The sequence below is a fragment of the Leptonychotes weddellii genome, chromosome X, assembly GCF_054177405.1.
Source record: "Leptonychotes weddellii isolate Sample4059 chromosome X, ASM5417740v2, whole genome shotgun sequence".
In the NCBI taxonomy this organism is placed as follows: Eukaryota; Metazoa; Chordata; class Mammalia; order Carnivora; family Phocidae; genus Leptonychotes; species Leptonychotes weddellii.
In genome coordinates, this window is record NC_138385.1 from 92,683,087 (window position 1) to 92,698,409 (window position 15,323).

The 15,323-nt window shown below is 49.7% G+C and overlaps 1 protein-coding gene across 1 annotated transcript in view; it reads left to right on the forward strand.

Moving 5' to 3' along the window:
- SH3KBP1 (SH3 domain containing kinase binding protein 1) overlaps positions 1-15,323 on the forward strand; it is a 324,512-nt gene that overhangs the window by 276,742 nt on the left and 32,447 nt on the right. The window contains exon 16 of the mRNA XM_081807974.1: positions 14,388-14,473. Coding sequence (XP_081664100.1) covers positions 14,388-14,473 — 86 coding nt within the window. The remainder of the gene's footprint in view (positions 1-14,387; positions 14,474-15,323) is intronic.

Here is a 15,323-nt window from a genome sequence, read left to right on the forward strand (position 1 = left end):
TCCCAGGGTCCTGGGATCGAGCCCCACATCGGGCTCTGTGCTCAGCAGGGAGCCTGCTTCTCCCTCTCCCTCTGCCTGCCTGTCTGCCTACCTGTGATCTCTCTCTCTCTCTGTCAAATAAATAAATAAATAAATCTTTAAAAAAAAAAATCATAAGGAAGAGAAAATAGATTTCCAGTTCTGGCCTGTATTCATTGAAAAAAATCCACGTATAAGTGGACCCGCACTGTTGAAACCGGTGTCGTTCAAGGGTCAACTGTACTTTCTATGTGTGTGAACTTGACCCCTCTAGATGCCTCATGTAACTGGAGCCATATAGCGTTTGTCTGTTTATGACTGCTGATTTCACTTACCCTGACGGCCCCAAGGTTCATCTATGTGGTAGCATGACTCATTCACTCTTAATAAGAACACCACCACCACCCTTGCCCAAATATAGGGCCGGGTAGCCCTGTGAGTGGTTGAGCCATGGCAGAATCCCCGCCGGCCGTGGTGGATGCACCTCAGCCCACGCGCAGGAGGCCGGCTGCCCAGCTGAACACGCAGCCAGTGACCTCAGTGCGGGCCAGCCCATTGGAGTGGCAGCTGGCTCGCCCGCGTCATTCTGCGGGCATCTCCCAAGGTCCAGACAACTGCCCCCACGTGATGGCCCGTGGGGAGACTAATGGGACCAGGGCCACTGTTGAGCGGGTCAGGCCCTACACGTCGTGCCCTATTCTGCCGACAGGTAGAAGGCTGTGTGCACATGCACACGACAGGGCCACGTGACAGCCCCAGTGACCTCAGCCCAGGCCTCAGTAGCATGGTTGGCCCAGAAGCTAGCACTCCAGAAAAAAACCGTTATGTGAACCTAAGTGCCTCTGAAGAGAATGTGAGCCACACAGAGAGACGGGAGAGCAGAGGTTGCGCATCGCTTTGTGGTGCCTGAAAGGGGAAAGGAAGGCACGCTCTGCCAAATTTTGTTAGTCTTCCAGGGGCTACAGACGTTTCCCTTAAGTTAGTAACAATTTCCAGAATATTCCTGTTGTTCTAATCTGATCTGAAGAGAAGTGCAAATCCAATGGCCTCTTTGCCTTCGAAGGTTGTTCTCAACCCTCTCATTGTGGGATAGGTACAGGTTTTGTGAGGCCCCAGTTGGACCTGAATGCAAGGGGGAGGTGAAGTGGAACTGGGACCTCCTGGACTCACAGAAGCCCCCGTCGCTTCTCTCCTCTGCCTAGCTCTTCTCTGCCTCCAGCTCTCCCCCATCACCCACTTGTCTGTTAGAGGTATGGATCGCTGGGGAAGATGCGTGAGGAGGGCTGTGTGCATAGAAGCCAGTGGGAAATGTAACTGTTCTTCATGTGGGTAGCCTTCCACTAGCCCCGTGGTGGCCCAGCCCCCAGGGCACTGGGTTTGCTGAAAGGGGACAAGGGAGGAGAGTGCCTGACTTTCTTCCTGACAATCCTAGGAAGTGACAGACCCAGGCAGGGCTGGGAGCATCTGGGGGGCCAGTACGTCCTTTGGCCACTTGCTCAGCCAGTTGAAGGGAGAACAGTGCCTGCTCTAACGTGGTGGTTCTCAAATTCGAGCATGGGTCAGAATCACCTGGAGACCATGTTCAAACAGATAGCTGGACCCCACCCCCATGGTTGCTGACTTGGTAGGTCTGGGGTTGGACCTGGGAACTTACATTTCCATCAGGCTCCCAGGTTGTAATCCCCACGCTGCTGGCCCATGTCCACACTGTAAGAACCCCCGGTCTAGATTCTCCCAAGCTTTTGACAGTGCCCTCGCCTTCCCTGGCTGCCTCTCATGCACCCGTTAATGCTCCCCGAATTCAGAGCCCACTTAACACACCCAGCTTCTGGAAGCCTTCCCTTATTTCTCAGGATTGCTCTCTCTTCCAAATGCCTGACACCCCATGTTTAGCCTAGTGTGGGGCCCCATGCTGTGCCACTTGGGATGCTCACACCCCCGGACTCCTTTACCAGATTTAAAGCAGATCAAGAGTGTGTTTTGTCATCTCCACATGCTTTACAGGGTTGAGCATATGGTAGTGGCTCATTTAACACACTTGTTGAATGCCATGGTTCCTACAAAGGGAGGGCGCTGCCAGGGCTTACATTTTGTTCACTTTTGCCTCTCCCATCATCCTTCCCAGGCCCTGTACAAGTTCTGTAGCATGTGCGTCTCATGTTCACCTAGCATGCCATGGACTCCAACATTACAAAATTGAAGAAGATCACAGAAAGGCGTAGTATTTCTCAATACCTCATGCACTTCATATTTTTTGCTAAGCAGTTACATTGGACAACCAACCCATATATTGGTTTATGAACTTGTTTTGTTCTGCCCGATTAGTTGAGGTAGGAATGTTAGCAGCATTCAAACAGTTTTGTGTCATTGGTCCTCCAGAGAGAAAGTATTGTCTACTGTAGGAAGCCAAATCATCTCTAGGATTGGCCTGACCAGATGGCTGGACAGAGAGTTGAACACATGGACACACAGTCATTATTTGCCATACTTATAGGGAACTAGGCATTGCCACTCTAGCTGGAGCGTCTGGGCTTGTGCTTGTTCTCACCAGCCAGAAACTTGCTGCCAAATGTGGCTTCCAGAAGAGCTTGCTTTCTTTCCATTTAAATAGGAAGTAGTATCTTGTACAATAAAGAAATACATAAGTTTAGGAAGAAGGGAGTCATTTTTAGATACATTCACGTAACAGAAATGTATTGAGGGGCCACGGTGTGCAAGGCACTGTTCTGGATCTCACTAATGCTGGGGCTCAGCTGCGGATCAGTTTCCAGGAATCACATCTGGGAGAAGTAGAATGACACCCGTGCACAATTTTGTGTCCAGTCTGAGCAAGTGGAAGCATGCCATTAACATACTTACCCACTGGTAAGAATATTCTTCCAATTTCCAGAAAGTAAGTTAAGATGGAATTTTAACAGGAAAAAAAAGACTGTTTTAAAAAAAATTTTAGTACCAGAGTTGATTGAAAAATTGAATGCTGGGGACGCCAGGGTGGTTCAGCAGGTTAAGTGTCCGACTCTTGATTTCGACTCAGGTCATGACCTTAGGGTCGTGGGATCGAGCCCCACTTCGAGATTGAGCCCCGCTTCAAGCTCTGCCCTGGGCGTGGAGCCTGCTAAGATAATCTCTCTCCCTCTCCCTTTGCCCCTCCCCCTGCCTCTCTCTCTCTAAAAAAAAAAAAAAAAAAATTGAATGATGATAGGAGATTCTACTAGGCCCTAAGTGCCTCCTTCATTTGAAGGTCTGCGCCTCGGCGATACCTTCGTTATTATTTCCCAGTGTGCGAAGCCAGAGTGCTCGTCTTGTCCAGCCCACCATGCATCCAAGGCGGTGGTGGTGCGACATTCTGTCTATCCACATTTTTACACTTGAGAAAATGGAGGCTCAAAAGTATAGAGCCTACTCACTTGTTCTGATATTTGATCATAAAAAGATTTCAATCGACAGAACATACCTAAACCTTTTTGTATGTGTGTGTACACATACACATGAACATGTGATGTTATAGGTCCAATAATGTGTATTATCGATGTACTAAATATGGGTCCAGAAACCTGTGAAACTTGGGAGAGGGTCCAAAAGAAAAAAAGAAAAAAAAAATCCAAGGAAATGCTGGAGAGAAGCAGGTTGCTCTGAGCTCCATTAATTATAAGCAGTGGGAGGCTGCGAGCCAGAAACCTGAGGGGCAGGGCAGGTGTGTGCCTTCAAAAGAATAAACCCAACAGGGAAAGAGGTAGAAGCAGGCTAGAACAGGTTTGTTAATCCTCCCAAACATAAATACCCCAATTTGTAATATTTTTTTCATTTTCTTCCCAAATAGCAGGGAAGCTGGAGCAGAAACTTTGTTCTGAGTTGCAAGGGAGTTTTGGCCATTGTCTGCTCTCCCGCGTACAGCACGGAGCCACATGTGCTCTCAAAGTAGAGGGGGCAGGTGACTGGTGGGGGGGGGGAGGTGGAGGATGAGGGGGCTGGTGCTCCAGGGGCCTTGAGTGGTAGACAGGAGGTCTGGAGTGGAGGGGCAGGACGTGAAGCTGAAAGGCATAAGGAGGAGGTGGGGTGAGTGAGCATAGAGTGGGAAAAGCCGATGGCCAGAAGAAGAGATGTTGGTCAGAAAGGGGAGGTGTGTGCTCACAACTTTAGAGGTGCAGTAGGTCTGAAGATGAACTTAACCACAGAGAGAGGGGCCATGGATCTGGGTGACTGAGGATGAACGAAGGTCATAAGAACTGAAGGGACCAGGGGAAGGAGGCGCTGGCTTTGGGGATGGATTGCCCACGTGGCTGTCATAGGCTCAGGAAGATGGCAAGAGCCAGAGTGAGGCGAGGCTGATGTTCTAGAAGCCGGTGCCCTCCCAGATGAATGTCAGTGTATTCTGGGAGTTGAAGACAGGCAGTGATTAGAAGGATTCCACAGTCAGGGTGGTAGTAGGCCATTCGGAGAGGAGGTCCTGAATTTGGCAGTGGGGTGGGGGGGGGTTGGTATCGTGGCTCAAGCATCCCGGAGGGCACCGTGCATTGACTTCAGATGTGGAGGCATGTGTTGGAGGAGGGATTTCAGTGAGAAGGCGGGCATTTGGGTCTTGGACACCAGGCTGTGGGCAGGAGACTTGGTGACTTCCCAGACCTGAGCCACCCAGAGATGGCTCTCGCTTTAAATGTCAACCCACAAGGTACTTTTCCTGGGAAGAGCTGGAGGCTGCACCACAGAAACTGAAACGCCAGGTCCAGTGGGAGAGGACAGTGGAATTGCAAGGTTTTTACTTGTAATGAAGATGGAGGCTGGATTTCAGAGACACACGGGGAGGTAAGAGGCAGCTGAGCTCTGAGACATTTGAGCTTGAGGCAAAGATTAAGTAAACATTTATATGCCAAACATCAACTCGGTGCTTAGGGAAGGGCAGATGTCTCTCTTGAGACCAATTTACCCACACGGAAGTTCATTTTTCTTTAGATTTACACAGGCAGCCCGGCTGCTCCAGCCCCTGGGATTACAACTGAACAGGAAATAAGCTTCCAGTCCCGATGGCTCTGTAAGGGGTGTGGCCCCCATGCCTACCACAAGAAGGCATTTACAAAGACCTCTTTGCTCTTACTAGGTATAAACCAATCAATCAATTAATCAAAAAGGAGGCAGAGAAAGGTAGCTGGCACATCCAAATTCTCCCTAAGCAGGGAGGTAAAATGTGCACTTGGGCGCTTAGGCCATCATTTTGAGTGTGGATTAATCAAGTATTCGAAATGCCTTTTCAAAGAGTCCTAGTGGGTCATCACGTGGTGTTGGAGTGTTTCCCTTCTTTTCCATAAATCGGGACCCAGCCGTGTCTTTGGAGAATTTAGGAGAGAGATCTTGGCTGGTAGTCACAGAGGTGGGTGTCACTGGCTCATGGATGGTAATTCCAAGCGGGGAATGGTCCCTCCGGGAGATTATAGAGAAAGAAGAGGAGAGTGGAGCCAACAGTGGGGAAAATCGTTATTTATAGGGCGGAGGAAGAATGAGGAGGAGCCTTCAGAAAGGGTAGATGGTGTAGGATGTCACGGAAGCCAGATGAAAGGGATATGGAGCAACTATAGAATGGGCGGGTCTCACACCTCAGCGTGTGCTGCAATCACCTGGAAGCTACATAGATCGCTATTCCCCAAAATGTCTAATTCACTAGATCTGGGTTAAGGCCTGAGAATCTGCATTTCTAGCACAGCGGGAGCTTGCTCCCGCTGCTGCTGCTGCTGCTGCCGCCGGTTAGCTGACCCTGCTGTGAGAACGCCACCATAATGTGCACCCCGGAGACTGAAGGGCATCCACGGGCTTTGGTCACTAGTGTTGGTCCTAGTGCTCCCAGTCCAGGAGTTTCTATACAGTGGTTGGTAGCAAGAGACAGAGTTGGCGTGAATTGAAGAGAGAATGGGCAGGTGGCCAAGCTTATGTAGACTTGGCTTGTGAGAAACTTGGCTATGGAAAAAAGATGAAAAATGGGGGCTTATAGATGGGTTCAGTGATGAGAGAAGAGAGAGAGAGAGTGTGTGTGTGTGGGGGGGTGGTTATCATCCATTCATTACAGATATTCATCAAGTACCTATATTTCTGGCCAGGCCTTCTTCTAGGTAGTGGTTAACTGTGATAACCAGGCCAGACTTGGCTCCTGCCCATCCATTGCTCTGGAGCCAGGCAGACTAGGGCCGATACCCCACACCTCTACTTCCTTACCTGCTGACTTTGGGCAAGGTGTGCGCCTCCCTGAGTCTCAGTTTCTGCCTCTGCACAATGGTAGAGCGAGGCCTGCCTTGCCCAGGTGTGCAAATTTAAACAAGCTGCTGCACTTCAGGCCCCTGACTCTGCCTGGCGTTGAGAGGCCCTCACCAAATCCATGCAGGCTTCTTTTCCTCCCTTGAGATGCTCACTGGGTGACCTTGGTGGGAGAGGGCTTTCCACATGGTGACAAGCAGGTCATGTGCTGGAGCCCTGAGGGAGGGAGGAAACATGGACACTCTCAGACAGCACATCAGGAGGTCTCTAGGGGGTAGAAGCATGAGCAACCTCCCCCAGAAGCAGCTAGAGATTCAGAAGAAGTCAGGACTCAGGGAAGGCCGTGCCTGAGGGAGGAAAGTTAATTTATGGAGCAGGGGAATCCCATAGGGCACAGGGGAAAATACCTTTCACACTGTAGGGATGTCCGCATTCTTTGCTGACCTCATTTCATTTGTATGTATACCCTTCTCTCTTCCTTCCACCCACTCCTAAAATGAAAATTTTTTCCTGCCATGAGAACCGACAGTGGTGACAGGGTTTAGCCCCAGCCCAGACACCCTGGGCACTGAGGCACACTGACTGTCCTGCCAGTGATGGTCCAAATCAGGCAAGGGACCAGTGGGGGACCGAACACCTCACACAGGCCCAGTAGGTTGGGTCATACAATGCTTTTTCCCTGGGCTATTTCTTTGAACACTCTTCCCTCAAGTGGCACCTCACAAACTCTTCTGAGTTGCATGATGATGAGTTCCCCCTCTTCTTGGCATCTTTAAAGCCCCTTGCCCCTCTGAGATGCCCAACTGTGGATTTGCAGATGAGGGCTGCAAGGTCATCCTCCTTTTGCCTTTTGGGGGTTGTGGGTTTGTGCTCTGGATGGGCTCTGGAGGGAGGCCCGTTCCCACACACACTTGCAGAGTCTGCACAGAGAACAGAAATTTGGAGGGGAATTGAGTGGGCAATGTCCCATTACCTTCCACTGTGTCTTCACCACCTATAAATAGCCAACCTTGTTTGTGCTCATCCAAACAAGGACACGGTGCAAGGGGAGAGCTGCCAGGAAAACCACTCTAGTGCCAGCTTCTTGCTCCCCTGGCCTTGCCTGGGCTGTCCCACTTATTTAAATAGGAAGTTCTCAGTCAAAAGTGCCTGTGATTCCTGGGACATCTTTGGCCACCAGGTGGGTATGTAGGGACTCCGCAGATATCAGCAGCGCCTTTGGATCCTTATTTCTCAGAAAGGGGAAGGAGCCTCCTCCTGCCCTCCCGCCAATGATCAAAGGAAACTGGGCTTACCGCTGTTACAGTTTTGTCCTTTCCCGATGGAAGGATTCTATCTCCCCGGGCAGTGACATCCCAGGGCAGAACTCTCCCTGAAGGACTAGCTTCACATCTGCTACCTTTACAGATGGGTGGAGTCCTCTTACAGTTGCTTGTTGGAGAGAGGAGAAAATCTCTGGAAGCCTAAAGCATGTGCATGGGGATACGAATTTTGATTATTGCCATCCCAAGTGTGGTGGGCAAAGATCGGACTGGACGTCAGGAAGCTTCCATCTGGTTTCAGCTCTGCCACTAACTAGCTGCGTGGCCCTGGGCACGTAACTCCCATCCTTGGAACGAAGACCCTTGTCTGTAGTAAAGTAGGGGCTTGAGCTGGGTAACACGTACCCAGTTTTAGCAGTCAGAGCCTAAGTGTGATGTCACAAGCAGGCAGGCAGGGAGCGGTCACTTCCTTTGGCCTTGCTTCCTTGATGCACAGTTGGACCAGGACAAGGGGGGTACACAATCAGATGGGGTAGTTTCACATTAGAAGGGGCAGGATAACACGGCTGTGGAATTGGAACAAGAAAGAAGACAGGGTAACTCGCATCATTTCCCTAGGATCTTCACGTAGACATCTGCCATCGTCCAAATGTGTTGACACCTCCCGAGTGGGATGAAAGCTGGAAACCAAACAGAGGATTTGCAGGGTGCTCCTCAGTTTCCTGAGCATGAAGACAGGCCACTTCTGTTTCCTCTCCTTTCCTTTCCTTCTCAGCTTTTTTTCTTCGCCCTGCAACAATTTTTAGGCAGTTAGAACCCAAACATTTACATCAAGGTAATAGATCCTTCCGAGAGTGGGCAGGAGGTCTGCTAGAAAGAGTCCTCACCTGGACTCGGGATCTTTTGTTCCGTAGGGGTCTATGGATTCCCTCTTTTCCCCTTCAGCCCCACTCACCTCCCAAAGGGTCCGGGTCTCCTGGGTGTGGCATTCGGTTGCTGCTATCAGTGCTGCCGTTCATTTGTTTATTTGCTGATTTGCTTGCCTCGGCCTCCTACGCACTTCGACACATTTTCCGGGCCACATGTCTTGGCTTAACTGTCCCAACTTGGGCTAAATTGGGCCATGCCACTGGCTGAGCTCGTGTTCTCCAGGGATGCACATGGCGCATCTTCCACAGTTCCGACTGGACACGCCCCGTCTCATGTCTTGGGTCTGAGCAGCCAGAGCGGGCACCTCTGGGCCAGCTGAGTGTGTGATCTTTGTTTATTAGGAGCACTTTTTAAGTTGGGGAGCAAAGGCAGTTTACCCAACCGGCAGCGAGCTGCAACGATACAAGCTGCCCGGCATTCTCGGTGACTCACCATCCCCATGACCAGGAGACTGAGTGAAGCGGCTTTGAGAAGCGGTCAAGAGCGTGGGCTCTGGAGTCAAAGTTAATAGGTTCAAATCCAGACCCTGCTGTCCTACTACTTTAATGACCTTTTGTTAGCTAGTGACTTAATGTCACTGAGCCTCCGTTTCCTGACCTATATAATGAAAATAAAGGGCATCACAGGTGGGGTTCTCCAGGAAGCAGGCCCCGAGGCAGCATTTCGTATGCGAGCTCTGCTTCAGGGTTTAGTGCCCGTGGAAGGGAGAACGGAGCAGCACTGGGCCGAGGGAGAAGTCAGGGTGTGATACTGGCTCACCAAAGCCTTGGCCGACTCCACAGGGAGCGGCTGAAATGGCCCATCTGAGTTATCCTGCGTTGGGCTGAACTGGCCACGATTTTTATAGTGTCGAGAGTGGGCTGCCCTAGAAAGGATTTGCCTTGGCCGAGGAGGCTCTCTGTAACTGAGGTGGTCCCTGGAGAGGCCAACGGTGCCCCCAGCAGCAGGGGCAACCAGCCCTTCACCAAAGGGGGCTCCGGGCAGCGTGGTTCCGTGTCCACCATGCAGAGCAGATACTCGAAGGGGTGGATGTGACAATTGAATAACGGACAAAAGGCGCTTATCCTGGTGCCTGGCCCCTGATAGGCAGTCAGTAGGCAGTAGCTGTTGCTCTTCTTCCCATGCGATTGTAGGTTCCAACTATTCCTGCTGGTGTCCTTGAGCTAGTCCGCCCATTGTCTGCAATTTAGGCTCCCTGTCCAGTAGAGCAAGGAGACTTCGCTGCCAGTTCCCTGTTCAAGTCATGCGTTTCAAGGGTCCGTAACCAAAACTGCTGAGAAAAATACAAGGCAAGAGCATTGTTTTGATTGAAAAATCAGAAAGAAGTAAGGGCAACCTTGTTCTGGTATCTTCGGATATATGGTGATATGCCTGCTTTCTTTTATTTTCTCCTTTTATTCAGCAGCTGTGGGCATAGAAACTCACCAGACATAAACCTTCTCGGGAGCTAGTAAATTCCAAAAGGACTGGATTTTTCTTTTCTTGTTGAATTTAGTAACATCCTTTTTGCCAAAATGGAACCCATGTGGTGGGCCGACTGGAGGAGAGCAGAGACCATCCAGGGCTGCAGCCTCATTGGGTGTCAGCTACTCCAAGCATGTGCTTTGGAGAATTTCAGAAATTCTGGTATTTTTCAGAACTGAAATTCATTAGCATTGTTGTAAGAGTCTATAAATACAGTGAAAAGCATTTACAAATAGACATTGTAAAATGCTTCCACACCCACAGTCTGAACACTGTCAAAACACCAGCTGCAGCTTCCTTACTTGGAAGGATCAGAACCTTTTTTAAACGACACCTACTGTGTTTTCAAAATAGGCTTGCTTCTGGCCCTGTATAGAAGATAATTTCAGCCGAAAACCTGTGTCTGGCTCTTGGCATGCGGGATCAGGGCTCAGAGAGATGGGGGGATCCTAAGCTCCTTCCTATCAGAATGCACCTGGCGCTTTAGCATCTGGGGACAGGTCGCTCAGGGATGGGACTTCTTCTTTCCTCAGGTGGCCCCTCATGGCTTGGGCCTCTCGGTCTAGGGTTTGTAACTCCACACACCCCCACCTGGTTCCCAGGTGAGCTCCAGGTGTGGTCCCAGGTGATCACCGGGGCACCTGTGGTCGGGGAGGTTCTTCCAGGAGAGTTTGTAGGCAAGGGCCAGACAATCTCACCTTTGACCTTGGCAATATTGTTGGGGAGAAAGGAGAGGGAACATAAGCTGCCTGAATTGTATGAGTCTCTATTGTTGAACGTGAACTTTAATGAAGGAAAAACTTTTACCTCTAGTCTTATCCCAGAAACAACTACTGTTAACATTTTGGACTGTTTCTTTCCCATCTTTTTTCCTACATATGATTTGGTTTGTTTTTCACTGGTTTTACATAGTTAGGATTATAGTGAATGTCCTCCAGCTTTTGGGGGAAAAATTGCGTCTATTATACAAATACATAATGCAGGGGTGCCTGGGTGGCTCAGTTGTTAAGCATCTGCCTTAGGCTCAGGTCATGATCCCAGGGTCCTGGGATCGAGCCCCACATCGGGCTCCCTGCTCCGCGGGAGGCCTGCTTCTCCCTCTCCCACTCCCCCTGCTTGTGTTCCCTCTCTCGCTGTGTCTCTCTCTGTCAAATAAATAAAATCTTTAAAAACAAAAACAAAAACAAAAAAAAACCAAATACATAATGCATTCCCCTTTAAGGACAAAGGCAAATGTTCATGAATTCCACAAGTGTTTTTGAGCCCCTGCCTGGTACCAGGGGCTGAGCTGGGTGCTAGAAATAACCCATCACACTGCCCAGGAATAGTCACTGTAAATATTCTTCCAGGCTTGAAAGAAATAATAATCTCTCTTCCTAATACCTAAGCAGGGCATGTGGGTGTATGTACACAGAGAGTAGGGCACTGTTAACTTGTCTCTGTCCTTTGCCACTGTAACATCAGCCTTTGTCCTTCCTGTCATAATGTGTTTCTAAATATCATTTTCATGGCTGTATAAAAGTCCATCAAATATAGGTTAATAACCTGTTCCCCTCTTTATGAAAGAGTCTAGTTTCAGTTTTTCTTTATTACAAATAACACTGTGGTAAACATATTGATCTTGCGAAACCCCCTTGGGCATTTCAGGCAATTTCTTTAGCATAGCCTCCCAGAACTGGGCCAAAGCAGATGCCCATTTTAAATGCTATTGATATACACCCTATTCTTAGAAATTACTTCTTTTTACCCTGAACCATTCCCCAAAGGCTTTGTGGTAACTTTCCAAAATGCATCTACAAGAATAAAATAGTTGAGAGTGACAGTAAGGGGGCAAATAAAGGTAGAAAAGTAATACGGCCCAGGATAAGACAAGCATAATAATGAGCAGTAGGGTTCTCTACAGTCCATTCAAGATAGGCTCACAGTTGACTGGAAGCTTCTAGCTGTCAAATCAAAGAGGGACGTGGCAGCTGCAAGATTCATAGTTACCGAAATGCATGAATAAACCACATGTTCAGAAGCAGCCAAGCTGAGCCGTTCTGAGATACAGATCATTAACGGCTACATAAAGCTCCTTCTCCCACCAACACCCCCTCGGATTCTGTCCCCAGCCACCCTGCCAGAGTGTCACCTCAAACCAACTTTACCCTTGGCAAAAAAAAAAAAAAAAGCCCAGTGGAATTAACTGGACTTTTGTTGCCTGAGTGACCTTTCTCCCTGGACAGAACACATGTTCTCATAGGTTTTGGTCCTTGGTGTGTTCCCAAAAGGACAGGACTATCTGGCTCTAGGTATAATTTGAGTTGTGTTAGTTTGGAGAATGACAGCACCAAATCATTCTGGCTCCGTAGTTAGAAAAATTTAATAAGATCAGGAGCCCTCAAGAACTTTTCAAAATGAAAATGCTTTCCTACTAATAATGGTGCATTTCCAAAACATTTCATTCAGAAGGTTACATTCAAATTAGTAGCCACTGGGATCCTAACAATAAAATGTTTTGAAATAAATTTTCTCAGTCTCGCTGCTCCTGTTGGCTTGGGGTCTGTCCGAGGGAGTGTGCCCTGTGGGACCTGACCTTTGGGGGCGGGGGGATGGAGAGGGGGTCTGCTACAGCAACCTGGCCTGAGGGGCCCCCACAGCCCTTGGAGGTGGGGCTGAGGTGGGAAATAAAGGCTCTGCTCTGAAGCTCAAGCTGCTTCCCCCTTCCAAGCACGGTAGTCCATGCTCTCCTTGAACTTTTACTTTAGCCAAGCTCTGAAAAGCCCAGAAAGTCTCATAATACCCACCCACAGTTTTAGAGCTGTGTTTTCTCTTGGTGGAGGTCAAGCCATTTGGCCCAGCCCCTATGCCCTGGAGTTCTTACCTCTGCTGGTCTTTGGTTGAGGGTGCTTGAGGTTATGCTTGAGGTTACAGGTCAGTCTTGTTTGTTCGGGAACTGACGGGGCCTTACCTCCTTCCACTGGGCCTTCTCCACCGTCACAAGGATATGCGAGTCATGCTGAATGCTACTACCACCGCCCCTTCTGGAGTGAAGAAACCCAGGGGTCGGCCCTATCAAATCCCTCCCTTGTCACCGGGTTTATGGGTCTCCTGCCGCAGCTGTCCTTCCATCCTGCGTTACCTCCAAGAAACAGAACCCTCTAGTACTCAGTCCAGCAGTCTGACCTTTGCCTACCTTTCTGCTCTCACTACTCTCTGGGGACCTCAGGCTTCAGCCCAGGGAACCCTGGCCACACTGGGCACTCCCACCTCCTGTGGGGTCCTTGCTTAATCATGCCTCTTACTGATATGTCCTCTCTCCCTTTTCCTCCAAGGCCCAGCTGGAATGCCACCTCCTCCGTGTGCCCCTGGCCACACTACGCAGATCCCCTGCACTGACCCAGTCCTTTCTTCCCATAGGACTCTGATGTGCCCTTCCCTTACACAGCCTGTGCCGTGTGGACCTGTGTGTCTGTCTGTCTCTTTCCCGCAGTTAGACTGTGAGCCCCTCCAGAGTAGGAACTCCCTGGCTTGGCCCTCTCAATACCCCCTGCATGACAGGTATTTGACAGGCACTCCTTGAGTAACTCTGCTGCTCATTGTGTCGTTTGGCTTCAGGCCATGATGACTGCCAAGAGCCATGAGATGGACTATTTCTGTTGCTTTCCCAGAACAACTGCTTGGCTTCTCCCTCTCATTTTATGGGTGAGGATCTTTTCCTCTTTCACTACCATCACAGACCGCAGACAGTCTCGTTCGGGGCTTACCCCCCTGAAAGGGTCTAGAGAACTGCCCTTTTGGAGGAATTTGGAGGAACCTTCTGTTCATGCACGAGTGGGCTGTTTCTCTCATCTCAGAGGCCTGTTCCCATCCCTCAGGGCTGTTCCTAGCCCAGATGCCGAGAGAAGTCACTCATGTCCTGATGGGCATGGGGGCACCCACCCAAGAGCTGTCTAATTTTACAGGCCCGTGCCCCAGTGCCAGCTCTCAGGCTGCCAGATCTTAAACTCAACCCCTTGTGCCTGTCAACAGCCTGGCCGATGCCTCCGCCTCAGGCCAGAAAACCTCTTTCTCAAGGTTAAAAGTAGCCGACCTTTGACAAGCAGCATTGGCCAAATTCCTTGCTCCTTAAAAGGGAAGCTGCCGGTCATCATTTGCTGGTGCTTATTTGGCCATGGGGCGGGAGCAGGCCCCGCGTTGTACCCTGTGTACCGGCGGGAGGGTCGGCGGCTGAAGGTGTATTGCTGAAGAGGCATCATTAAAAGAGCCCTCTCTGAAAATGTGTGCTGGAGAGGTGGGCATCCAGTCTGTCGGCCGGTCTCACCGAGGCCCGTGTGGTTGGATAGGTCGTTGGCTCCCACTGGCCCTCACAGGGGACGGTGCCGCCCACCCCACGCACAGCCTGCTCCTTAATGCGTGTGCAGCAAGAAAGCTGACACAATGACAAGGACACACACCAATTATGAAATGCCTGGACTTGTGTTTTTAATGTAGGGGTGACGGTCCCAAGATTGACTTGGTGGGCAGTTCGATTTCTGGCATCCTGGACAAGGACCTCTCGGATCGCAGTAATGACATTGGTGAGTAAGGAGAGCGTTCTGGCTTCTCTTTGCAAAATTTAATTTAAAAGAACTGCAGAGTTTGGCTTGCCCCTTCGAGCAGCCTGATGAGAACTAACACAGCCATGTAAATGGAAGGCTAATAGCCCAAAGTCGGTTTCAGATGTCGCAGTTTTGTAAAGAAGGGGAAGTGATGGTGGTTTCCACAGTAAAACAGAATGCCTGGAATTGTTACTCTCCCTGACCTTAGGAGGAGAGCAGTCTAATGAAAAGAAGTGATGAATAAGCCTTTTGTAAAAGTGCGCATTAGCACTCATTCATATTTTCCAGTGACTTATGTATTTAGTGAACTTATGTATTTAGTGAATTTAAAAAGGTGAACGGGTGAAAATGCAGAATGGCCGAGTTCATTGTAGTCACAGCACTCAGTGTTTTGAGTTTGAATTTAAAATGAGCTCTGGCGTGATAATTGCCACTTAGTTAAGAACATGGGTGAGTTTTTCAAAGGTCAAGATAGCACTGTGATAAAGGGGAAGGTAGCTAAAGTCTCTGTGGGGAAACAAGTGGGAGGGTCTTTTGGGTGTGTGCGTGGGTGGCACGAGGTCGCCTGTGTGCTGGTTGAGGCCACTGTTGGTCTGACTCAGGTGACAGCCCTTTTAAGAAGTCTAGATTCGGTCAGGAAACAAACTGAGGGTTGCTGGAGTGGTGGGGGGGTGGGAGGGATGGGGTGGCTGGGTGATGGACATTGGGGAAGGTATGTGCTATGGTGAGCGCTGTGAATTGTGTAAGACTGATGAATTGCAGACCTGTACCCCTGAAACAAATAATACATTATATGTTTAAAAAAAAAAAAAAAGCATGAGGGGAAGAA